At 46.7% G+C, this 26686-nt stretch overlaps 1 protein-coding gene across 1 annotated transcript; it reads right to left on the reverse strand.

Moving 5' to 3' along the window:
* Positions 1 to 530: 530 nt before the first annotated feature.
* Positions 531 to 26075, reverse strand: LOC129342336 (uncharacterized). The gene is made up of 3 exons (XM_054998038.1): positions 26012 to 26075; positions 25290 to 25383; positions 531 to 2295 (listed from the first exon to the last, which is right to left on the reverse strand). Exons 1-3 carry the CDS (start codon positions 26073 to 26075, stop codon positions 531 to 533), a joined length of 1923 nt encoding a protein of 640 aa, XP_054854013.1.
* Between the last annotated feature and the right edge of the window lie 611 nt (positions 26076 to 26686).

The following is a 26686-nucleotide window of genomic DNA, read 5'->3' on the forward strand; positions in this document are numbered from 1 at the left end:
TGTCCCAAAGGGTGGTATATAAGCACATCATCATTATTTGGAGAGCGGACGCCATGGCATTATACACTGTTGAGGTCTCTTCCCTCCCCAAATCCCACCCTCTCCAGGCTCCTTTCCCAAATCTCCAGGAACTTCCCAACCTGGAGCTGGCAACCCTCTTTGCAGGATTCGAACCCTGCCATGCACGATGAAAGCAGGAGCTGCTGCCCTGTTTGGAGCCAAGAAGACGCCTTCCGCAGGCTCCGAAGAGGGCGATTGAAGTTTACGGCTGCCAAGACGCAGCCGCCGCCGCCTCGAAGCCGGAGAGTCCGCTAGGGGGAGACAGGCCGGGCCGAGCGGGCGGCGGGGGCGCGCGGCGCGCGGGCGCGGGGGCCGGGCCGGGGGCTGGCGGTGGGCGGTGCGCGGACGGCGGGAGGGGTGTGTCGGCGGGGGGCGGGGCCGGGCTGACGCGCGGCAGGGCCAGGCAGTGAGTATAGGCTGCGCTGTCAGGCCGGTGTCAGTCTGATGAAGATTGGCATGCAGGTAAGCTGTCATTCAGGGAGCCGAGCCGCGGCGCGTCGCAGACTCGCAGGGGCGGGCAAAGCGAGCCGTGCGCTCGGAGCGGCAGCAGCTGGGCAGGCAGCGGCCGCCAGCCAGGCTGGCGGCGGGGGAGGAGAAGGGGGCACGCGGGGCTCTCCCGGGCAGGGCTGCCGGGCGCCACCCCCTCCCCTCGCTGGCTTCCCCTTCCCCTCCTCCGCGCCGTGCGCTCCAGCCGGCGACTTCTCGGGCTGCGCTCCGGGGACTTTTGCGGGGAGAGGGAGCCCGCCGACGACGGGGTGGTCGCAGCCGCGAGCCGCTGGCGAGGACGCCCCGAACGGGCTGGCGCCGTCGGGGCAGGACGGGGGGCGAGCGGGGCCACGATCCCCGGGGGCGCTGCAGGTGTTGCGTGGCTCAGGGCGAACGGGAGGGAAGCGGCGCTGCCGGTTCCGCGGAGACGGTCGAAGGCGCAGGAGCGAGCGCTGCTGCCGGGGCTCGGAGGCTGAGGGGCTGCGTTGGGGAAGCCCGGCGGAAGAGCCCCGGGGCGAGGCATGAGAGTCGGGAGGACGAGGAGCTCGCCGGCGGGGCCCCAGGAACCGCGCCGGGGCGGCTTTGTAGGTGGCCGGGGCGACGCGCTTTTTCCGAAAAGAAGCGAAGTTGGCAGAGTGCTGGGGCTGGTGGGGGGTGCGCTTACATCGGGCCGGGCCCCGTTCCCGGCGGCGAGGTGCGAGACGGCTCCCCTTTTCCCGGCTCAGGGCTTTCGAGTGCGGCACGGGCAACTTGGGGCGGCTGTTTCTGGCCGCTCGTAGGCAGAGGCGGGAGAGAGGCGCGCAGGGCTGCGGGAGGCGCAGCACCTCCGAGGGAGCCTCGGGGAAGACGCGGCGGACTGGCGGTGGCGGCTGGAAGCTGCCCAGCGGCCTAGCCGGGGCGGGGGCGGGGGGCGGCCAGCAGGGATTTTGGCGTTGGAGAGCAGTTGTGCGAGCGGGACGGCGAGGGCTGCTTCTCCGACTTCCAAAGCCGTGACTTGGGGCGGCCCTGCAGGAGCTGCACGGCGCGCCTCGCTCGGTCCGAAGGCAGCCCCGCGGGCTTTCGGCTCTCTCTAGGCGGCGGTGGCTGGAGACTGACCGCGGCCTGCTCCGCGACCCCGCCAGTGGGGGCAGCCATTGAACAGACGTCCCCGGACGCCGACCCTCCGGCGGGGCCGCGGGGTGACGCCTGCTTGGCACGGAGGGAGCGCGGAGGCGAGTGGCTGGCGGGGCGCCCCGAGGGGAGGACCTCGGGCTGGGGCCGCTGCCCGGCCGGCGTCCGGCTTCCTTTCTCCCCGGAACAGCCGCCGCTTCTCGCGGGTGTCGCGGAGACAAAGGGACGCGCGTTGCTGTCCGCGCGCCGTGCGGGCTGGGCGGGGGGAGGACGGGCAAGCCGGGCTTCTTCCGCCCCTCGGCGGCGGGGCCATCGGAGCTGGGCCGGGGCGCTTCGGCCGGGGGGTTTGTCCCCCAGGCCGGGAGAACTCTGGGCGGGCGCTCGCTGGAGACCTCGCGGGGCTCGTGGCGCTTCCCGGTCCGTCCCAAGGAAGGCGATGATCCAACTCGCTCCCTTGTTCTTTTCGCGGCTTCGGTCCCCTTCGGCTGCGATCTCGGATCGCTCTTCTGGAGCCCGGGGGAGGGCTTGCGGCGGGCTTGGCTCCCCGGGAAGGGCGCTAAGGAGCGGGTTCCAAAGCCCCGGCTTGGACTCGTGGGTGCAATCCGGGTAAATCCCCCGCTCCGTTCTCCTTGGTTTGCACTTTCCGAATTTCAGAAAAGTGAAGCCGTAGGGAAAAGTCCTCTTTCCTCCCATACCGGTCGATTTACCCTAAACGGGTTTTCTTTTTAAAAATATTAGTGGCTGCTTTTTGGTTTTCGAAGGCTCCAAAACCGCCGCGGTTGCTTTGCTCCCGCGATTGGGGTCTCGGGTCTGTGGGAGCTGACTTTGGAAAACAGATAAGGAAAGACGTTTCTCTCGTCCCCCTTGCTTTGGAGAAGGTTGGTTTCTATCTGCTGTGCCTCGGTTTTCTTTACCTTTGGCTCGGGAAAGGTTGGGAGGCAGACAGGGATAGAAACTGCTCTTGCCCAGCGCTCTCTGCCTGCTTGCCGTGGCTTGTGTTTGTTTAGTCTTGGATTTGCTCTTCCCGAGACAATGTAAGCAGCATTTACACGATTTTAGTGTGTGTGTGGGAGGGAGAGGACAGTAGATTAGGGCTGCGATCTTATTATACACTCTTTTTGGGGAGTGTGTTTCTGAACACAGAAGGACTTAGAGCTGTGCTGGGCCAGATCGGATGCTCACGTTGGCCTTCCTGGGTTGCAGTAATCCTCCCTTCGTGTGCATCTGCTGAAAAGGGCTCAGCGTGTTTCTGCTGCAAGAAATTAGCTTTTAAGGCGCCCTGTGACACTCTGTTGTTTTCGTTGCAACGAATGAAAGGACTTCTCTGCAGTTTCTCCCCTTTTTCAGGGCAATCTTGGTTTCTTTCTCTGTCGAAAGCAGACCGGGGAGCTGTGGGATTGTGTTTGGGCGGGCGCTCTCTCTCTTCCTCGCTTGTTCTTTGGCCCGCCTGTGGCTTTGACCGCATGTCATAACCATTTAAACTGTGGTTACCCTGCTAAAGGGTCCGAAAGCTGTGTTTGATTAACTCCCTAACCAGTTGCCTTGGAAGTTCAGTAGCAATAAATTATACCAACACATTTTGCAGTAAGCTAGTGATGAAATGGAAGGAGAATTGCCGGGGTCCCGAGTGGCGTTGAACAGGAGAGCCGACAAGTTGGGTTGTAATAAAAACCAGAGTGTGCTGTGTCTATCTCTCTCCCTCTTTCCCTGGCTGCTGCAGGGCTGGAGCAGTGCCACGTTAAAAAAAAGATCGGTATCAAAAAATGTTGAGCAGCCGAGAGGGCCCCACTGCCCTGAGCCAGCTCGATTGGTTCAAAATTGACTTGAGGAGCAAAGGAGAAAGCTGGCTGAAGGGGAAGCGTGCCACGCTGAAACTCATAGTGCAAAAATGGTGATCAGACAAATTAGCCTTCATCATCTTGGTGGCGACTAATAAATATATCCTCTCGTACACAAGCTATTCTGGAAAGAAGGCCCTATTGTGATAATTAAAAATATGCATATACTCCCCCAGCCCTTTCTGTGTTACCTGTCCGAGATTGGCCCTCTTCTTGTTTCAAAGAGTTCTTGTGTCTGGGATTTGAAATGAGCTCAAGTTGAAATATATGAAGAATTGACCTATGTTTTGAAGTCCTGGTTATGCTTTGCTTCATCTGTGTGCATGTTAGTGTGTGGAGAAACAAGCAAAGTAAAAAAGAGATGGGGGGACAGGTCCCTCCAAGAAACACTCGAAACCGCTAGTGCTTCTTCTGGAAGACCCTTTGCCCCCTCCGAGCAGCTGGTGGGGCTTTGGGGTTTGGGCAGTTTAAAGGGCCCTGCCACTTGCAAGCGGCAGGTCCCTTTAAACTATCAGCCTGTAGGCGGCGATGGGGGGGGATCCCTCCTGCTGCCTGCCAGCTGATAGTTTAAAGGGCCCTGCTACTTGCAAGGCAGGAAAGGGCCCTTTAAGCTGTCAAATGCCCCTTTCCCTGCCATTGCTACGCAGCTGGAAAGGGGCATTTAAACCCCATGAACCACAAACTGGTTCGTAAACTGGCCCCAGTTTGTGCCAGTTTGTGGTTCCTGGTTCGTGAAAATCCATGAACCACGAACCTCATGGTTCATTGTTTTTTGTGGTTCGTGCCCATCTCTAGTTAGGATACAGAACTCTGTCCTGTTCCCATTAGTGAAGCATGCTTTTTGAGTTAAGCAAAATAGGTGGGGCTGTAGCTCCGTGGTAGAGCATCTGCTTTGCATGCCAGAAATCCTAGGTTCAATCCTCGGCACTTTCAGTTAAAAGGATCAGGTATTAGTTGATCAGAAAGAACCTTGTCTGAGACCTTGGAGAACCGTTGCCAATTGGAGCAGACAAAACTGACCTTGATAGAGCAATGGTTTGATTCAGTTGAAGGTAGCTTTGTGTATAGACAAAAGGAAGCCCTGGCTAAGTGGGCAACCATCTTTTTAAAGCTTATTTTAATATAAGCACTAGTATAAACAGTAAAGAGGTAGGCACTGTCTTAGAAGAAGCATTCCTTGTTCTTTCACACAGGAGGGAATGCCTCTTAGATGGGATCTGCTTTGACGTATATACAGATCATCCAAAGCAAAAGGGTACTTTCCTCCTTTGTAATGCTATTTTTTAAATTCCTTTGCACATTAATCAATTGGCAGAACACGTGATTACAACTCATTTGGATGGGTCCTGAAACTTCTTTAATCAGGGGGTTGACCTGTCGAGTGGTTTTCCCTTTGCACGTGATCCAACTATCTACCGGCAACTTACAGAGTTTTTTGAGAATCAGGTCTAAGAGAGGCCTTTGTCTTCAGATAGGGGAGCCAATCCAGCCACCTTTCCCTTATTTATTTATGAAGCAAGTTTTCCCTTAGGAGAGACTAGTATTGGGAATGTTTTTGTTTCTCTAGCTGTCAGGTCCTATTTTGGTTTTAGTTTGTCGTCACTCTTTATTGCATTGCTTGTCTGTTCTCTCTCCCACACCCTTCATTTCCTTCACTGACCCCATGGTGGTGCAATGGATAATAACCAGCAGATGCATCATTTGACTGATGCTGTATACTTACCATTTAAAGGCAAAAAAAAAAAATCCATTACATTGCTAAGGTTCAGCCAGCTAAAGTTACCATAGCCGAGTTGAGAGGTGATGATGAGAGAGGGCTCTCCCACTGTTTTTAATGGGCAAATAGCCATGGGGACCCTGGTTGAAATTGAGGCAGGGAGCAAGGGGACACCTCCTGTGTCACTTTCATGTTCTTCCTGGTGCTGATATTTGCCTACAGGGCAAAACATGCAATGCAAGTGCCTATATGGTACTTGGATGTCTTTTCCTTGAGGCAAGTATTTCTGGAGGAGGGACTGATATTGCAGAAATGGAGTGGCAAGAAGAAGAAGGGAAAGGGATAAATCCATTTCTGTCCCACCCCACGAGTCCCTTCCAAATCCTTCCACCCCCAAGCAACTGCTGTTTACATTTTTTCAAAAAAAATCTGGACTATTCCTTCATATCTTTCCAATTGTCACATGTAGAGGGCCCTTAGTTTTGCTAGAGATAGTGAAGGAAATAATTTGGTTGCAGTTGACCACTGTCAAGAGGGATTCATAATTTAAGTGTTATTGAAGTCCACGCAGAGCAGTGAGATGGGGAGAGAAGTCATATTGCCAAATGCACAAATTCAAAAAAGTTTGGAAGACAAAAAACATTGCTAAAGATAGAATGCACATCCCAAATGCTGAAATGTAAATCCACCTGTCTGTGTGTCAATCAATTGATTAAAAAAAGATACACACTTAACTGCATTTCTGTCTTTCACACATGCATGCTAACAGCAGGAGAGAGGCTCAAATCTGCTTCATATGCCGTGCTGAAATCTGTCTGGGTGTCATCCCAGCTTGTAGCCCCTCTTTTCTCTCCCAACATTGGCTCTTTGCCAAAAAGTTAATTCTGCACGTACACACAAACGTACACACAAAAGAGTTGCAATGTGAATTTGTGTGACATGCATTGGAGAATGATATGGTTGAAGATTCGTTTGGAGAGAGAATTTCTAGGTTTGCTGTTTTGGGGGGGTGGGGGGAAACTCAGTTCAAGCACCGATCATATGTAGATAAGGGACCAGTTTTCTAAAGAGTTGCACAAAATCCTTCAAATCTTGGTTCTGTGAGTGTAACTTTAAAATGATCTTTTTTTAAAGTGAAGAGAAGCTAAAGAGGAAAAATGTGCTGTGTAGAGATTAAGCAGCAGTGTTTTTTCTTCCACTTTCCCTTTGATAATTTCAAGTAACACTTGGATGTATAACTCTGTCTTTGCCCTGGGGGTGGGGTGGGGGGTGATATGTAAGGGATAATGTTAGCTATTAATCTTAAACAGTGAGATGGGTTCAGGGCACTGTTAGTAGTGTGCAAACTGTGGCCTCTAATTATTGTGTGTATCAAGCTGGGCAGATTGTGTTCTACTCTTGTAGACTCTGAGACTTGTGGAGCAATCTGGATGCTTTCTGGAGTTTCTCTGTTCCATCTCTTGTGAACTTCATGCTGGGTGGCTGCAGGCTTCAGCTCTAATTTTGTGGGCAACCTAGACATGGGGGAAAGAATGAAACCTTGGGGAAGTATGATCAGGGCTGAAAACTTTTGTTTGAGAACAATTCATTGCATGTAGGAAACACAACAGTTGTGTGGCATGTTTTCACAAACTCCATTTTGCCAGGGACCCTCAGTTGGCAGATACATGGATTTAGGTACAGAGAAGAAGAAAAAATGTAACAGGCCAAATGTGATTGAGGTGCAGTGAGACTGGTGGCATTTGGTTCAGCTGCAAATCAGCAGTCTGCTAGTTCGAATCCCAGGACTGCCACTCCTCTCAGCCCAGCTGTATTGTGGAGATAATAATAACACTAACTTGTTCGTCGCTCTGGGTGGGGCACTAATCTGTCTAGAAGAGCAGTATATAAGCACAGTTATTATTATTTCTGTGAGGGTCTTAAAAGTATTCAAGTTGAGAGCAGAGCTGCAACAGCAGTTTGCTGGAATAATACTGGATTCTGCTCTCTTCTATAGGAAACCGTCACTAGAGGGGGATGAGAAGCACTCAGCTTGATGGTTTCATAGCTTTTGAAAAAGTTGCATGTGTTACATTTTTGGAAGCCCTACTTGATGGCATTTGTAAGTCATTTCTTCCCCAGCAGTCTTTCTGTTCCTCTCTGCTTCTTCTACTTTCTGTTATTCCTTTTCTACAGTAAAAGGGTGCCTTCCATCACCCTTCTGCATACCATTCTTGCGGCGTATCAGCGTGGAGCTGTGCTTAAGAGTGATCTGCCACTCATTGGGCACTGATATGCTTGACTCTCAGCATCTCTCCCTAAAAAGTAGCTGCCTTCCCTTGGAAAGAAACACCCCCCTCCACCATTACTTAGTGGAATTTCCCCCTCCTTGGGTAAATAAATATTATACGGCTTAATATTAGTATTATCATAAGTGGTTTTTTTCCAGTTTACGAATAAAGTCGTCTAATTTAGAGCATTTTTAATAAAGCCCATAACCAATTGCAAGCTCCAGACTGGCCTGGCATTTTGCATCTCTCCTTACAAAGAAGCACCGGATAATTAATTGCCTAATGCATGTGGGAAGAGGAAAGAGGTGGTGGAACTTCTAAATTAAACTGCGGAGTTTTCTGCACACAGGCCTGTCTTAGGCTGATTTTACATATACTCCTGTGTCACATGGTGACTTCTGGTTGTATGATGCTTTTGAAAGGTGTTGACACTCCATCAATTAAATAGAATATACAGAGTCAATACTCATAGATGTTGGAAATGTGGCCATGTCGGCAGACTACTTTTAACATATGGGGAGGGCAGTTTCCTATTCTGGAATTTTTGTATGGGTGCGTGATGATAACAGCTAAATGCTGTCAAGTTGCAACCAACCTATGTGATGACCTCAAGGGGTTTTCATGACAAGAGGTGATTTGCCATTGCCTTCCTCTGTGTAGCAACCCTGGTCTGGGAAGGGGCTGTGGCTCAGAGCCAAGCTACAAGAGATGAATTACACGACGCACACGTGAAGGGAGTAGCAATGTTAGCTGGGAAGGTGAGTTTTAAAAGAACTCGGAAGGCTTTGTCAATTTCCCCTCTCCACAGAGCAAGGGAAGATGGCTCCTCAGAGGATTTGTTAATTTCCTCTTCACCTTCTAGAAGGGGAGGTGAAACTGACAGAGCCTTTGGAGGCAAAGAGGAAATTAACAAACCCTCTGAGGAGCTCTCTTCCCTGGCTCTGTGGAGAGGGGAAATTGACCAAGTCTTCGGATCTCTTTTAAAACTCAGCTTCCAGGCTAACATTGCAACTCCCTTCACATGCATGTCCTCGTGTAATTTGTCTCTTGTAGCTTGGCTCTCAGTAGAAGAACCTCTGGTATGCATGCAGAAGGTTCCAGGTTCAATCCTTGGCATCTCTAGTTTAGCCTCAGGTAGTAGATGATGTGAAAGACTTCTACCTGAGTCCCTGGAGAGCTGCTGCCAGTATGACAGTACTGGCCTTGATGGACTGATGGTGGTCTGATTCCATGTAAGGAGCTTCATGTGTGTGTCTTCCTTGGTGGTCTCCCATCCAGGTACTAGCCATGGCCAGCCCTGCATAGTTTCTGCTATTCAGATTGCTGGAGGCAATCTAAGAGATAGTAATAGTATGTTAAGTTTCAGTTTTCCCAAACCATTTTGCTGTGTCTTGTTCAGAATTCTGTAATAAAAGGATTTTAGACCTACTCTTGCAGCAAAAAAAAAATTTGATAGCAAGAAACAGGAAATCCACTGAAAAGTTTGACTGTTACAAGATGTATTACTAAGGGCTGGCAAATAGCTAAATTATCTCTGCAAAACAAAATGGTATGTCTTGGGAGTTGGCAAAAAACAGCATTTGGGATAGGTTAGAAACCCTTTTTTGAGTTTTGGCCCCTAAAGTTGATAATATACTTATTCATGTTTCGTATTGAACACCAGTGTATTGTGTTTGTTATTTTTTTCCTTTGTCTCTCTTTTGTATTCTGCATTTATGTATTATTTTGTAATAAATATGACCAAAAAACAAACGTGTTGGGTTTCTGGAGCTGTCAGTTGATAAAATGTCTTTAATATTCTGTGTACTCTATAGTGTATTTGCATGCTGTCAGTTGAAGGTGCTGTTGTTGAGTGGTGAAGACACATGTACAATTTCACCCTTTGTGTGTTTCTGTGGTTCAGCAGGGCAAAGAAACTACGGAAGTACTGGAGTTATAGGGAGACAAGAGGCTAGGCCAGGCCTAGGAACCCAGGAAGGAATGTGAGTTGAAGTTCTCATGATGCCAGGCCTGCCTCTATGTCTTTTATGTTCTTTTCCTGCCTTCATCCTAAGCAGCTCAGGGGTGCATACGTGATTTTTGTTCTCCAACCATTTTATTCTTGCAATCCGGGCTTTTTTTCAGCTGGAACGCGGTGGAACGGAGTTCCGGCACCTCTTGAAAATGGACACATGGCTGGTGGCCCCGCCCCCTGATCTCCAGACAGAGGGGAGTGCCCTCTGCACCACTCCAGTGGCGTGTAGGGCAATCTAAACTCCTATCCTAAACTCCAAATGTGACCATTTTCGCCGAGGGCGATTTAAAAACTCCCCCTTGTTCCAGCTGACCCAAAATGACATCATTGGTCCTGGGAGCATACGCGCACTTTGCACGTGCACATCTGGTACCGGGGCGCCACCTCCCGCCAAGATGCCCCCTGTACTGGCAACCCACTGAGTTCCACCACCTCTTTTCCCAGAAAAAAGCCCTGCTTGCAACCATTTCTTTGAGTATATTAGGATGAGAAAGTCTTTCTACATGAGACATCTGACACGTGAAGAACACATGTTGGGAGATGCAATGTTAGCTGGGAAAGATAGTTTAAAAAGACAGAGCTGATGGCAGGGCAAAGACTTTGCTATACACTGGAGCTGTGTGAAGGGGCTGAAATGCCAGAAGGGAAACTTCAGCCCATTATAATCTCTCCAGGTCCAGGCCCGGCTTCAGAAGGCAGCTCCAGACCATTTCCATTCCTGGCTGCCATCTGGTTGCGATCTTCCACATTTTTGGACTGGAGAGGTGAAATTGACAGAGCCTCTGGGGAGGCGAAGATGAAATTAACAAACACTCTGAGGAGGAATCTCTGCAGGCTCTGTCTTTTTAAACTACCTTGGTGTATAGAGGTGAAATTGACAGAGCCTTTGGCTCTGTTTTTTAATACTATACTTCCCAGCTAACATTGTCTCTCCTTACACTTGACGAACGTTCGCCAAGGCATCTCATGTAGGGAGACTCAAAGTGATTGATCTAAAATAACCCAGTGAGCCTCAAGTAGGGGGTTGAGGTTTGGACCAAGTAGGATTTGGGGTTTGCCAAATCCTAGACTGACATGTTAACTTCTATGCCATAGAGTCTGAGACACATGTTAAGGAAACGGCAGATACTTGCCTTGTGTGAATGAGCTGTCTGCTTTGATTCGCTATGCAGTTGTGGGTGCACATGATCGTTGAGCATGCATGGTGCAAATGAGTGGAGGAAGCGCCTTGCTTATACCCCTCCTTAACAATGCTGCTTTCTGAACTTTGCTGATCACTAAGAGGATGTGTGTGCTCAGATACTTCCTTTTGAGTGTTTCCACCATGCGGAACACACAGGCGGAACATGTGGCTAGACCATGTCCATTCTCCCTCCAGGTATGGTGACTCAAGGTACAGATGGGTCATCTGCACAGGGCTACTTTGATTTAAGGGGAGCTGACTTGGGTTGTGATCCTGAGCACAGTTACTGATTTGTTCTGATGGAAATAATGGGTGTTTTTTTCAAGCAACTGCAAGGTCAAGGAGGCCCCGCTCCACGTACCATTTCAAATGTCATTTTAAAATTAAGATGTAAGGGGCAGGGCTTCTCAGTGGCTTCTTTTGAATTTTGGAGCATCTTTTCATATATAAATGGCCATTAATAGGGATACAGTTTTCAGCTTGCCTTATCTTTGGTGGTTATAGTAAGGTTATCTGTACCCCCCACCTATCATTTCCCACAGCCACTTGGAGCAGTGGCTGGAGAAAAATGAAAATTGAACAATCATTTCATAACAGCGTATATCCTGTGCAATAAAGCAGCAATGAAATATAAAGAGCAGATTACAATCCATGAACATCCTATACATATCCGGGTATGCTGAAAAATCCTTTCTTGCTCAATTCCTTATAGTCCAAGTTCCATTCCGTTAGAACACTAGTCCACTATAGCCGGCCCCAGATTGAGCGGGAGGAGGTTTTGTCATCAGCCTCTACTCTGTCTCATCTACACTCCAAGAGCACCGAGGAAGACTGTTCTAACGGAATGGAACTTGGACTATAAGGAATTGAGCAAGAAAGGATTTTTCAGCATACCCGGATATGTATAGGATGTTCATGGGTTGTAATCTGCTGTTTATATTTCATTGCTGCTTTGTTGCACAGGATATACGCTGTTATGAAATGATTGTTCAATTTTGACTTGTATGCACTGATTAATTAAGTAGCACTTGCACTTTAATTGATAAATTGGGGATTTGAAAACGTATTGCTTGGATTTCCTGCGGGATTGCCCCTCCTGTTTTTGTTGAGTACTTGCAGGAATAGCCATCCATTCGTGCTAGGAGAAAAATGAAAGGCCATCCATAATGTCAGTTTTGGTAAAAAACAAAAGCAACATCAGTCCTCTCTAGAAACCACCACAGACTCTATAGTTTTTACCATAGAGTTTCTAGCAATTCCTGGAAAGATGAGAGATGTAATGCCACTTCTAGGTTTTTCCTGGAAGTAATGTCATGCCACTGGCATGTACCCAGCATGTACCATGTACCTGGCTCCCTCCAGTTTCCCGCTGGTTGCCAGGTAGGGCCTTGTAACTCAAGGTTTATAATAACCCATTAATTTGTTTTTCTATCTTATTGTGATTTTATTATATTAATAAGAATGGTTTTAGGGGTGTTCAGTGGTTTTTGTTACTTTTATATACTGTTTTGGAATTTTTACGGAAACTGGAATTAAAAAACACACTTAAGTACCCTAAAGAGTGGTTTGGTGTAATATCTAAACTCAGCCTTCATAACCTGTTTTTAGTTTTCCAAAATTCTTCAGCTGGCATCCCAGCTACACTGATGCTTCTTGGTCCATTCTGAGGCACTGTCCTAGAATGTTTGTTACATGCAAATAGGTGTGTGTGGTATTTTGAGGACAGAGAATTGGACGCAGTTACTGATCAGTTTCCTCTGAAGATGTTGGGGCTACCTTCTATCTTTTGTGAATTCTGGTGACGAGCCCATTACATTTTGAAGCATCTTGTGTGTGTGTTTTTTAAAAAAATATATTTCGCAGACGATAAATGTCTCCTAAGCCCTTTCTTCCAAAGTCTCAGTCTGTTGTAAAGCAGCAGAACTAGAAAATCTTGGCTTGATGCCTTAAAATACAAGAGTGATAGCTTCTTTTTTCTCCCAATACATAATTACACAAGTATGTGTGGGTATCTGTATGAAAAAATTCAAAAGTAAATGTTCTGGTAGAGGTGGAGAAAACCAAGGAGCCGCTGACACACAGACTCATTTCACAGGTTTCAAAAAATGAAATGTGATTATAAATAGTTTAATAAAAATGCAGTGGCATTAACATAATTACTGCAGTCGCAAGCTCACCTTCAGCAGAGTTTACTTGCAAAACGTTGCCTTGCGAAGACTCTTATTTTCCTGCCTGGACTGCTGCAGAGCCGGCTTTCCTTGGTTTCTGGTTACATGGAAGCCTCTATGAAGGACCTTTATGCTAAGACCTATCTCACTAAAAACACATCTCTCCATGTAACAAGAAACCTTAAACCAAGCAGGATATTTTAAAACTGAAGCAATGAAGATTAGATTAACTCTCTTCCAAACTACTCTCTTCTGTTATTATTTTTGGATGGAATGTGGGGGAAGGCAGCTGTCTCCGACAAGGGTCGGGGAAAGTCAGTTTGGGTTTCAAATGTGGGATGGAACTGTGGTTTTCTCTCTCCCTCCCAGTTTTTTTTTAAAAAAAATAAGTAGCTTGGAAAAATAACAAGGATAAGTTCTTGTATCCTTTGACATTTTGCTGTAGAATCTTCTGTATAGATGCTGTTCCAGGGAGGAGTTCTTTCTGATTAAGAAAATTGGCTGTAACATGTAAGCCCAAAGAATATCCAAAGTGTGTTAAGTACTTTGCATTCATTCTGTTTCCCTTCTGGCCTTTTTGGTAGGATGCCATGTTTCAAATATAGTTTTGTAGATGCATGCAAGACAGTCCCCCCCTCCCCCGCCGTCCCCGCAGCTCAATGTTATGGCTAACTTTTAAAAATACTCTTTTTAAAGGCCAGTGCTTGCTCTTTGCAAATGTGTTAGGGTTTTTGTATTCCTCGACCCCTGAAACTGATCACGCGGCCGTGCAAAGTTAGCAGGTTGCCATTTGGAATAGAGATTTAAAAAAAAAAAAACTAGAAAAAGGAGTTCTTGTTATCATGACAGTCTAGCCTTCCCTCCCCCACCCCCCAAATGGAGGTTGCTTTATTTCTGAAAAGTCTCTTTCACTCAATAAGGAAAAACAAGAGACCGTAGTCCCTTTCAGAAGTTTTGATGTTCCAGTCGGGCATAATGGGAGTGTGCACGACCTAAGATATTCCCAATGCATGTAGTCACCATTTTGTATAAATAGGATCAGGGCTTTTTTTCTGGGAAAAGAGGTGGTGAAACTCAGTGGGTTGCCCTCGGAGAAAATGGTCACATGGCTGGTGGCCCCTCCCCCTGATCTCCAGACAGAGGGGAGTTTAGATTGCCCTTCATGCCGCTCAGCAGCGTGGAGAGCAATCTAAACTCCCCTCTGTCTGGAGATCAGGGGGAGGGGCCACCAGCCATGTGACCATTTTCAAGAGATTCCAGAACTCTATTCCACCATGTTCCAGCTGGAAAAAAGCCCTGACTAGGAGTGATCCATGTGTTTTCCATGCATATACAGCTGTGGTATGTGCGAACTGAATTCCCCATTTTGGGAGGAATGTAATCGTGTACCAGAGCTGGATGTAAATGTGTGTTGCTCCATTCACACTGGATGTATGTGTGTTGCTCCATTCACACAGAATGGCATCTACGTATACTGGGGAGATGGGGGCAGCACACACTCCCAGTACGTGTGGTTGGGAGTACCAGAATTGAATATACATACACAGATAATGCTGTTCAAGTACCTTGTATACAAAACCCTCTCCCCAGATACTATACAGAGCAGGGCTATCCATGCTTTTTAAGCCTGTTGAGTGCCTTTGGAATTTTGAGGGGCACCACCCCCGAATGGCTGGTGTGGGAGGCAGAGCAAAACTCAAAATGGCTGCCAGCGGAGGCGGAGCTAAACAATATTTCCTTCCTTACTTTGCAAAAGAATAACCAAACGGGAATAAAAAGAAACTAAGGGAAGTCCAGGGGAATGAAGGGAGAATAAAATGAAGAAAACCTAAAGGGGTAATTCGGATCCTTGCTAGTCCTCCTGATCGTCCAATGGCTGCTGTTGCATTCGTGGGAAACCCTTTCATTTGAATGAGGGCAGCCAATAACAAGTCCTACCTTACAACAGCCCTGCCCATGTTCGTAAAACTCAGTGGGGAAAACTGGCAGGCACCATGTTGGGGAATCCTGAGATGGACAAATTTTCTTCTCAGCACCTAATGACAGCAAGTGTACCGTGATGAGTGGAGTGGAAGACTAGGACTGGGGAGCCCCAGGTTCAAAACCAACACTTAGACATGAAACTCCGTGAGTGAGCTTGGGCCAGTCATTCCCTCTGCATCGAACCAATCTTGTAAGGATAAAATGTGAAAGATAAAACCACAAACATCATCCTTTGCTCCTTGGAGGAAAGATGGGATGAAAATAAACAGGTCTGGGGTTCTCAGGTGTGTGTATACTGCTGTTGGGATCCTTTTCCTATTACCATAGATCCAGAGGAGTTAGCCGTGTTAGTCTGTAGTAGCAAAATCGAAAAGAGTCCAGTAGCACCTTTAAGACTAACCAACTTTACTGTAGCATAAGCTTTCGAGAATCATAGTTCTCTTCATCAGATATGCATCTGACGAAGAGAACTGTGATTCTCAAAAGCTTATGCTACAGTAAAGTTGGTTCGTTTTAAAGGTGCTACTGGACTCTTTGATTTTCCTGTTACCTGGCCTTGGTGCTTCTGTAGTATCAGGAGGTCTTTCACGCATCCTTTGTCCCATGCCAGCTTAAAAATGTGATCCGTAGTGGTTGGGATTGTTGTAATTAGCACTTGGGATCAAAACTGAATTGATCACAGCCTCCCAGCCAAATGCCGCTGCCTACAGGAATGTTAGACTGAAAACCTTATTCAAGATTTCAAAGACAGAGATTTATCTTAGGTACTTCCACATTTAATTGCAGATATTAGAAATGCATACTGTTTGCTTTCAAGGTAACGCAGTACATTGTAGTTCTGTAGTTTGGGGCATTCAGAGCTGAGATTGGAAGGGAAGGGTGTTTTTATCTACTTTTGTCATTCTTTCCTTGCAGGTGTGAACAGATGACACCCGCCTTTACCTATGATAAACTGTGCAGGATGATAGTCAACGTCTCCCCCTCTGCAAAGCAAGCCCATACCAGCTCCAGTGGGAAAACCAACTGAGCTGTACTGAGAAAGAAGTGCTTGCAAAGTGGAAAAGAGACTGGGAAAGACATGCCTGCAAAGATACAAGACAGGCTAAAAACATGTCTTACACCAATCTAATATTTCTTCTTGTATGCCTTTTGCTTCATGGGGCTCCTGCTTTTGCCTTTCTTGGGTGTGGGCTGTAAGGGTTCAAAGCTGAAGTTATTTAAAGAAAACCTGAGATTCTTGAAGCTTTAGGCACGAGCTATTTAGGGACATATGTGAAATGGCAGGACCTTTGGTAACAGCTTGGAGGGGCTGAACATCACTGTCATGTTAATAAAACGCTATTAATTTTTAAAAGGGGTTAGCAATTTTGTAGGTACATGATCCCCTCCCTCCTGCTGATCTTGGGAGGTGTAGTGGGGGAAAGACAAACTATGCATGCTAGAATTCACCCTTTCATTGAAGGCACAGAAGCCCCTGTCAAGTGGGAAACCAATTTTCCCCCTTAATTACATCTTTGCCAGCAGTTAAGACTGTAGGAAAGATCCTTCCTCGGTGTGCTGGAGGACAGAGAATTCTGAGGAGTGAATGTTACCTACAACAGCTAGCAGTATCTGAAAGAGGCATGAAAGCATTCATTGAAATTTGTGCTCAGATGGAATTAGCTACTCATGCAAATGTCACTGTGCCCAGCTCTCTTGTTCTGTGGCTTAATCAACCCACATTATGTACTTTCTGAGGTAACCTGGGAGCAAATATTGCATGTGTGTTTAGATGTCTTGATCTGATCCTCTAGGACTGTTAAACAGCGAAATGGTGATCCGTGGACTGCAGTACACTTTCAGGTGATCTTGGAGACCTCTGTGAGAACCAGAGAGGAAAGTGCTAAAGGACTGTTCTGTAGACATTCTGTGAAATAAAGCTCAAGCCCTCCTGTGTTTTGACGCAGCTTTACTGATTATGTGGTGTAATGTGAAGAGGGAAGCCTTCCTAAGCTTGTGCACTGTCTGTGTTGTGGGGATTTTGTCTGTCAGTACAAGATAATATTCTGTGCTGTAGTGGGAGAGAATGCAGATGCAGACAAAGAACATACGAAACTGCCTTTATTCTGTTGGTCCACTGGCATTGTCCTGCCATCTTCTTCCCAAGTTGTTTTTAACTGGAGATACTGGGAACTTCTCCATGTGAAGCAAAGCTATGGTCCCTCCCAGTGTTGGCGAAATGAACATAACTCAACGTATGAAGCTTTCTTTACCTTCAGAATATCTTGCTCAGTTCTGGCTTTTTCAAACAGGTCCTAGGCAGAGAAAGGTCAACAACTGCTATCTGAGACCCTTGAACTGGAGATTCCAGGGACTGAACCTGGGATTTTTGCTTTTCTGCATGCAAAGCACATGTTCTGTCTTTGAGTCTCATCCCTTCTCTAAACCATAACGGTGGTTTGTGATTAGCAGAGCATAGGAGTGGCTGCTCTAGGAGGTAGAGAGTCATTGGAAAAGTTAGGGCAGAAAGCACATTGTTGACTCCCAGCCACCAAATATGCACATGTGTGTAGCAAGTAATGATCATGCAGGGCCGGTGCCAGGGTTTCTGGTGCCTGAGGTGAGATACCTACTTGCGTCCCTCGTCCTGTGTGTGCATGCAAAGTGCGCGTGCACCGGCCCTGCACGATGATGTCACTTGTCATTGTGCAGGAGCATCCCCTCACCTGAGGTTGGCAGCAGCGGCAAAGGGGCAGGGAGGTGGCCTGCTTCCCTGCTCGCTTCCCCGCTTGCTGCCTTGCCACCTGGGTGCCTGGCTCGCCGGGAGCTGAGCCAAGGCAGGAGGCAGCGGCAAAAGGGCGGAGAGGCGAGCGGGGACGCGGCCTGCTCCCGGGTCAGGGGGGGGGGGCGTCGGTGGCCAGCGTGGCACATCCTTCAGAGTTCAGTGCTTGAGGCAGCTGCCGGCATGAACGTGTCGGGCCTGTAATTATGGGATTTTGGGAAGGGGGTGGGGCATGACTTGATGAATACAGTGAGGAAAGCAAGGGAGAGGTCATTTCCTGGCTGTCAAAGCTCTCTTTCTAAGTAACTTCATAATTAATGATATGGTAGCTGCCAGATGCTGGTTCTGCATGTAAGAAAGCAAACTTCCTCCCATAGACAGTAAAAGCATCCTTTTACCTTGTCTTAAAGTGCTAAAACCATGACTTATGCAGCAAGCTGAATTTTTGACTTTGGCTGGGTAAAACAAATGGATGAGCATTAAGAACCGGACATCTTACGGAATTAAATATTAACATAAATGTTATGGCAGAGTATCAGTGAATAATGCTCTGTAGCCCATAAGTGTACACTATGTCCATCTGCTGCTGCAGAAGTTCCCAATGGGCGCAGAATAATGGTATGTTGCAGTGCAGATGTCAGGAGGAGACTCAGCTCGGATCAAAACGTGATCTATCGAGAGCTCCAGGATTTTCATGTGCCGGAGACAGCAGCTGTCTTCTGTTATTACTCATACAATGGAAAGTTGGGCCCAGCTCTCAAAGCTGGTCATATAAAATGTCAAGGGAAAAATGCTACTGATATGTGCTGAAAAATGTCATCTCTCTAATCTTCATCCTGTTCGGGTAAGCGAATGGGGTCCAGCAGCTCCTTATTTTCCTTGCGCTCTTGCCAATATGCACTATAGGTGGGAGGCTGCCGATCCAGAAAGCAAAGCCAGTGCTGTAATCTAAAATGTCAGCTGTGTGAGGGGAAAGGGATTGGTTCTCAAGTTACAGGGGAACAATCACAAAAGATCACGCTTGCCCTTGCGGTGCGTAGTTTGTGCCAAGAAGGTACTATTTGGACACGTTGATTTGCTCATGGAGTTGCATAGGAGGGATGTAGAGAAAGTGGGATTTAATGTCCAGAGGGCTTTTCAAATACTGTGCAAGCACTTGTAGTTTTTTTTATGTTACTTTTGTCCACTAGTGACATCACCACTGTCAAGCCCACATTTGACCCACAGTCTGCGTTCTGTAGAGATTTGTGGACAGTCCTGAGTTTGTCTGGGTATGAATTGTGCCTCTGTATGTTACATGGGTTTGGAAATTCATATTTGCTTGCATTCACAGACATTTTCTTCAGGTGTACTATTATAACAATTTTGTTCATAACACCTAGAAAACATAATATGTGGAACAGCTCTTGTGTAAAGTGTTAATGTTGAACTGAAAAAAGTCTTGGGGAAGGAAGATACTGAGATTGCTACATAATCCTTGGAGCAGATGTAGGTCAGCGAAAGATTTTTTTTAAAAAAAAACATGTAGTTTGCAAGTGTGCCACTTGAGAAACAGAATGAGAAATGGTGCTTTTAAAAACCAACCATCTGGGATTGCTTGGGTGTGCCAGCATCGTTTAAAAGCAGGAAGTAGTAAGTTTGAGGTTCCTCCTCCTGATGTAGATTTTGAATCCTAAAAGTGAAGACAGCAAAGTGGTCTGATGGAATTCTAAAAATCTGGAATCATCAGGTAAAACTCCTTCAGGGTATGGGGGATCTGTACTCGCGTGGAACTTATTGGAAATATCTCACCGGTGAGGATTTCCTTGTATAGCATAAATTGGCAAGGGATGGGAGGAGAAAGCCCTGCAGAGCTGGGAATAACTACCGGAACGCCTATCCCCTCTTTTTGTGAAACTGTGAACCATGAGAAGTCCTAGAGACCTTTGTCCACTAGTGACATCACATCTGCATAAAAATTCCAGACCGTTTTGGTCTATAGCAGCAAAATAGAACTCCAGTAGCACCATAAAGACTGACTTTATGCCAGCATATGCTTTCGGGAGACAGCGCTCACTTCATCAGATGCATTGGAGCGCGCATTCGTCAAGCAGATGTGTTCCACAGTCTCCAGCAAAATTTGTTTAGTGGCTTAACTAGCTATGCATTTTGTTGCCTCCTTTAAAGGTAGTGCCTCCAAACCAACTACTCCTTTGTGTTTTTGTTGGCTTTTTATTGGCCTTGTGTTTTAGCTCGTATTGTGAGACATCTTTGGGACCTGCTTCAGGCAATGTATTTTAAATAATTAAAGATATACTTGAGGTGTGAGTAAGTGTGTGGGATTTAGTTCAGAATAAGATACTTTCTGTTTCTTCCCAAGGGTGAGAACTCTGGAGCATTGGAGGAAAGGATGGTATAATAAGACAGGCTTTTCATGAACCCCAAAGAAACAGACTCTTGAAGTACATTTAAAAACAAGCTTTTATTTCAGTGTAAGTTTTTGTGGGCTAGATCCCACATCTTCAGATGATGCTTGTAGTGATGGGTCCTCAGTGGCCACATAAAAAGTTATTAGGGTTGCCAGGGACCTGGAGTCCCTTGACGGGATTCCCAGGTCCCTGTAGTCTGCCGGCGGGGGATTGGGAGCCAGCACTTACCCCAGCTTCCTTTCTCCGTGTGCGCGTGTAACGAGCATGTGCTCCTGGCTCGTGTGATGATGTCACTTCCGTGAGTGATGTCATCACCTGGGGGTCAAAGGGCACTCCCAGGTCAAAGAGGGCCCTTGTTGCCACTGCCGCCGGCTCTCACTGCAAGCACAGCTGCCACCACTGACGCCCGTCCACTCGCTTGCTCGCTCTCATTTGGCGCACAGAGGCAGTGGCGGCAAGAGGTGGCAGCACCGGTGGCAGTGAGAACAAGCGGCAGCGCTCACAGCGAGATCCTGCTCTTGCTGCTGCCGCCGCTGCCGCTCGCTCTCAGCACGGGAGTGCGCCCCCTGCCCAGGGGCATGCTGTGCTGTCCAGAGAGGGGGCTCCCCAGGGAGCACCCCCCCTGCCAGCCAGGTAAGTGGGCGCAGGGGGAAAGGGTGGGATCTGGGGATCTCCCACCCCCGGTGGGGGAATGGCAACCCTAAAAATTATGAAGAATAATGTTTAAAGTAGGGCCAGTAAAAATACAATTACACAGAGAGAATGTAATATGGGAACAAGCAAATATAATTTTTAAAAAGTACAGAGAGCACTCACAAGGGCAGAAATGGCTGTGGTTCAATGGTAAAGCATTTGCTTGGCATGCAGAAGATCCCATGTTTAATCCTGAGCATCTCCAGTTAAAAAGACCAAGTAGTTTGGCGTAGTGCTTAAAAGTGGCGGGACTCTAATCTGGAGAGCCGGGTTTGATTCCCCACTCCTCCACTTGAAGCCAGCTGGGTGACCTTGGGTCAGTCACAGCTTCTAGGAGCTCTCTCAGCCTCACCCATCTCACAGGGTGTTTTGTTGTGGGGATAATAATAGCATACTTTGTAAACCGCTCTGAGTGGGTATTAAGTTGTCCTGAAGGGCAGTATATAAATCTAATATTATTAGTAGTAGTAGTAGGAAATGGGAAAAACCTCTGCCTGAGACCTTGGAGAGCTGCTGCCAGTCTGAATGATCAAAACTAACCTTCATGGGCCAATGGTCTGATTTAGTATAAGGCAGCTTCATGTGTCATATGTGGTGACACTCTAATTATCCTAGGTATGCTAAGCCGATTAATGCCTGCAATGTCTAAGGAGTCTCAGATCCTTGTTAAGTCCGTGGGACTTAACTTTCATGCTTCTTTGATTTCTAATTTATTGTTTTCATTCTGGCTCTCCATTAGAAATTGTTTTGGTAACTTTTAGATCAGCAACAGCATGCTCTCCCACTGGTTACTGGATACTGTTATTTTAAATATCAGGTTTATGTCTTTAGCCAGGAAATCTTTTATTTCACTTGCCTTTCCTTAATGCAGATCCTGAGATATATTCAATATGAGGAACTAGCAGGATAGCAGGAAATAGCTGTAGCGATCCAGCAGATGGCAACCTTCACTTTGAATCAGTACAGCACTTGTCACATGCCAGCCACACACACTTTAAAAAATACCTTTCCCTTCTTACCCCTTTTCAGCCCTTCCAGTTCCATCGCTGCTTTGATGCTATGTGATGTTGGAGGCATCATCTGTTCTGGATCTACTGGAAACCAGAGTTATTTTCTCCTTTGCAGTGGACATAATCCCCACAATGTTTTCTTTGTGCTTCTGTTACAGGAACAATTCCTCCCCTCCCGATATCTTCTGTGTGTTTTTCATCTCCAGAACTTCCACTTCTGATAGAATGCAGTTTTGATGTACTTTCTTTAGAATTTTATAACATGCCTTCTCTGAGCCTGAAAGAGGCTTGCAGTCAGTCAAAAATGATAAAGAGTGCAATGAATCTAACAACAAGTTAAAAATCCATATGTCCAATAACATCAGCTAGCAATCAATCAAGGCAAATTAGTCCGTGAAAGCCTTTTGAAAGGGGACAGGTCCTCTTGGTGAGCCATTAAGGAAGGTGCCTCCCTCAGACCTATGACAGGCCACTCCATAGAGCTGTCACTCAGAAGACACTTGCCCTGCCATGGGTGCTCCAACTGCAGGAACAGAGAGCACAACCCCAGGTTGGAACATTCGCTCATGTAGGGAATGGTGATCTTTCTGGTATGCAGGTCCTGAGTCACAAAGGGGTTTATATGAACTGAATCCAGAAGCAAAGTGGAAACCAGTGAAAATGTTTCCATACAGATTTTAATGTGTAGCCTTGCAGCATCAACCAAAAAGTGTGGCCCCACAGTGTCAACGAAAGCGTATGTGTCTGCATTAGGATTGCCACATCCAGGTTGGAAAATTCCTGGAGACTTGGGAGGTGGAGCCTGGAAAGGGTGGGGTATGGAGAGGGGAGGGGCCTCAGTGGAGTATACTGCCATAGAGTGAACCCTCCAAAGCAGCCATTTTCTCCAGGCGAACTGACCTTTGTCACCTGGAGATGAGTTGTAATTCCGGGAGATCTCTAACCACCACCTGGAGGCTGGCAACCCTAGTCTGCATTGTGAACAAGTTGAAGCTTTCACGTTGCCTACAAGGACAGAGCCACTTTAGTGTGCTACAGTAATCAAGCTTGGAAGTTATAGAAGAATAGATCAACATGGCTGAGTTTGAGGGAGGATAGTTTGCAAATGAGCTATAAATGAAGGGAAGCATTCCTGCTGTTACTGGCTCCTTCGTTCTCCCCCAGATGTTGGTGCATTTCAGAGATGGGAGCGTCACCTTCTGCGACAGGTTAAATATAGAATGTATTTCTCTCTTTGGAAGATCAATATCTTGCACTTATGTGCAAAAAGGTGGCAGACATCCCACACTATTAATACTCATGCATATTTTGTGGTAGAACCATAAAGAACAACGTATCTTATTTCAAAGCTTGATGGATGGCGGTGAGGCTGGGAGGTGGCCAAAAAGGAGCTCACACCCTTTCCCACAATAACATTGTCAACAAATACAAGCAGCTAAGCTTTTGACCTCTAGTCCAAATTTGCAATAGGCCTGTATAACGAAATGGTTACCAGGGGTGAAATGAGTGCCAGTTGCTGTTAATCTGTCTTTAAAGAAAGGGGGGGAAATGTTCCCCATGAGGTCTGATGGGCTGTGGGGCCAGGGAGAGGCCTGCAGGAGTCTTGGTGTGGGATGCCCTTCTTCCTGGACTACAACTCCCAGCTGCCCCGGGCCAAGAAAGTGCGGGAAAAATAAGGGGTGGAGCCTGAATGGAGAGACTCAGCCGATCCTGAGGGGTAAAAGTCAGTTAGTCTCCTTCTTGGTTGAAGAAGGAGAGGCTCCTGCTGTGGGGTGAAACCTGGTTGCCTAGGCCCTAAATGTGGAGGGCCTGGGAGGCAGCAGAAAGGACATAAAAGGTGAACCTTCCCTCAGACCACCAGCCCCTTAAGGTAGAGTAGGGAACAGTGTGGTAGGGAAAGCAGACAGCGGTTCTCTTCAGTTTGATTTTCTGCCCTATGAGTTCTGAACAGGGGGGTCTACCCCTAGGTGTTGTGCCTTTACCAGCTTTGTATATAGTGCTCTGTATATAGTTATTAAATTATACTTTTTTGGAATATAAAGGACCTTGTGGTGCTCTGATTACGTAAGCTCCCCCACTTGGCACGCTACAGGAAGGGAGGGAGCCCAGGAGAAACGGGTCAGGCCAGACCTTGGTGGGTTGCCAATTCTCCAGGGCCCACCCAAAGATTGGGGAATTCACTTCCCAGTAAGGAACCTCAGCCAGAGGAGTTTCACTGCCCCTCAGTCAGGCGGTGTACAATTCAGTGAGTGGTGGCAGTGACGAAGAAGGTGAGCCACGCCACCAGGGACGGTGGGAGGCGGATAGCGGGGCTAGTAGGCCATTGACGGCAGCTCAGTTGCCCGGACTGAGAGCCAGCGCCCGTGCTGCCACAGCCTGTATGGATGTAACTAAGACCAGAGACTTCATGGTCTATCATATGGGGAACTTGAGATATTTTTGCTCTTCAAGATGCTGAAATATAGATGACTGGTTCAATTTAAAGCTCTGTAAGTGGAAAAAGCATAGCTGTTAGTGTGGTTTCAAAATGTTGGTGCTGGAGCTTGGAGGGTCCGTGCACTGTTATAATGGGTAGATTTTCATGCTTCTTTAACAGGTTGCAGAAGATTTTGTATTAATCAAAGAACATGCTTTGGTTTAGTTTTATAACTTTTGCACAATAAACTAACATCTCATGTCAAAAAGCCCTTCTGCCAGTGGAGAACTGCCTTTGGATCCAAGCTGATAGCTTTACCAGGGTCTAACACATGGAAGTATACAAGCTTTTGAGTTCCATTGAACTCCCCTTGCCAGAACTTAAAATTTACTGATGCTACTGCCCATGAAATTCATTGGATGCCCCTGAGTTCTGGAATTTTGGGAGAGAAAGAAAAAGTTCTCTATTTGCTCTCTCAACCTTATGGATAAAAGTCCCAGACTTTTCCAGTCTTTACTCACAGGAAAGATGCTCCAGCCCCTTAATCATCTTGCAGTGCAGAAATCAATGGGCTTAGACTGGAGTAACTCTGTTTAGGATTGCATTGTTTGTTGCCCTCTTCGGTACTTTTTCCAGTTCTGCAATGTCCTGTTAAAGTTGGTGAGCAGAAATGCACACATTATTCCAACGGGATTGCATCATAGATCTATACAGGGGCATTGTAGTGAGAAAGGCAGACTGTAAATGACATAAACAATATTGGCTGTCTTGTTTTCAGTCCCTTTCCTAATAATCCCCAGCACAGAGTTTGCCATTTTCATTGCAGCATCATACTGGGTTGACTTTTCATTGAACTTAATTTGCAATATTGTTGTTGCCCACTCACCCGGTTTGTGGAGATCCTCCTGGAGCTCTTCACAGTCAGCCTGTTTTCACCATCCCGGATAAACTTATGTCATCTGTAGACTTGGCCATTAAACTGCTCACTCCCAGTTCCAGATCATTAATGAAACATTAAATAGCACTGGTCCCAGTACTGATCCTCGTGAGACCCCACTACATACATCCATTCCTTGAGATAACTGTCCATTTACTCCTACTTTCTGCTTCCTTTAGTTTAACCAATTTTAATCCAAGAAGACTTCTTCTTATCCCAGGACTGCTAAACTTACTCTTTGATGAGTTTGTCAAAAGCCTTTTGCCAGTCAAAGTATATGTCTACTGGGTCATCGTTATCGACATACATGTTCTCTTTCTCAAAGTACTCTGTGAGAATTTTCAGTGAGAAAATCTGTGATTTTTTTTTGCATCTGGGGCTTAAGTGTAAGTTTTCTGGTTGCAAGTAAGTTTCATTGAAATGATAGCATTTACTTGCATGTAAAGACAGGACTGGACTTGAACCGGGCATGCTTTTTATCGTGTCAGTAAATTAATGGGAAAGAACCTGGGTCTCTTGATGATTGGGTGAAAGGCTGAGGGCAATTAGCTCACACCCGTATCTATCTCCCACACTCCCTGTAAGAACTTCTGCCATTTCAGATTGCCTGGAAAGAGGGCATTTATTGCTGAAGGAATGTCCTGGCCCAGATACAAACCCCATTCATATGCCCTTCCTCACTTAAATGTTGGAGAATGTTCATTTGTAAGCAGTGGTATTTTCAACACCAGCCGTTCAAAGGTATCTTTCAAACCTTAATCAACCTGTTTTTATACACACTCCCTCCGTTCATCATTTCCCCTTTGGTATGGTTCACAGTATTTTCTTAATAACCATGGAGGTTTGTGATTTTTTTTAAAGTTTAAAATGTGCTGACTTTCAGGGAGCAGTCTAGATAAATAGTGAATCAGTTTTTAAAAAAAAAATTGGAAGAAAATCGTGGTTTGTATTACTTACTTTCCTTGACAATTACGTTCAGAATCCTTTGAATCTTATCCTCCACTCTGATTGTCAAAGACATTTCTTGGAAAACCCTGAAATTCTCCCTTCCTGTGGCTGGCAGGAGCAGAAGACTTCATTGCATAGCTAAGACCCATTATATTTGATTCAATTTATGCAATGAAAATGTTCTTGCTGTTCAACCACTGTCTGTACCAGGTCAGTAACACACAACAATGTTTGGCATCTTCAGATTTCAAGGTTTCCCCCAGACTTTTCAGTTGATTCAGAAGCAACTGGGATGTCCTTTCTCCTTTGTTAACATTTTGGTAACAGTTTCCTTAAAAAAGAATTTGTAAAGCTCTAGAATGTGCCACAATTTTGTGTCTCTCTTGAACAAGAGAATTCTCTCTTGAAAAATGTCAGGCAACATCAAGTCAACTTGGGCTGCTATTCTCATGGGTGACCCTTATTTGCCAATTCTGTTCCATGGGAAATGCTCGTTTAGTGTCTCTATCTCTGCTGTAACTTCTACCATGGAGCAAGTCATGGCAAAACAAAGAACTGCTTATGGTGCTTTGGAAACACTTGCTACAGAAAATGGGGATTGCTATGGACCTTGGCATGGTTGGGCAGCTACTGGGAGCCCCAGAAGGGGCACCCACAATCCTGTCTCTCAGGACACCAAGTGCC

The sequence above is a fragment of the Eublepharis macularius genome, chromosome 14 (assembly GCF_028583425.1).
Source record: "Eublepharis macularius isolate TG4126 chromosome 14, MPM_Emac_v1.0, whole genome shotgun sequence".
NCBI classification, from domain to species: domain Eukaryota; kingdom Metazoa; phylum Chordata; class Lepidosauria; order Squamata; family Eublepharidae; genus Eublepharis; species Eublepharis macularius.

Bases quoted from the DNA above. Each gene is read 5' to 3' on its own strand.
- LOC129342336 (XM_054998038.1), bottom strand. From the start codon at position 26,075: ATGTCTTTGACAATCAGAGTGGAGGATAAGATTCAAAGGATTCTGAAC. The intron at 25,384-26,011 runs GTAAGTAATACA...AAATTCTCACAG, and splicing joins GAACGTAATTGTCAAGGAAA to AGTACTTTGAGAAAGAGAAC. The intron at 2,296-25,289 runs GTAAGTTTAGCA...AAATTCGGAAAG, and splicing joins TTTGACAAACTCATCAAAGA to TGCAAACCAAGGAGAACGGA.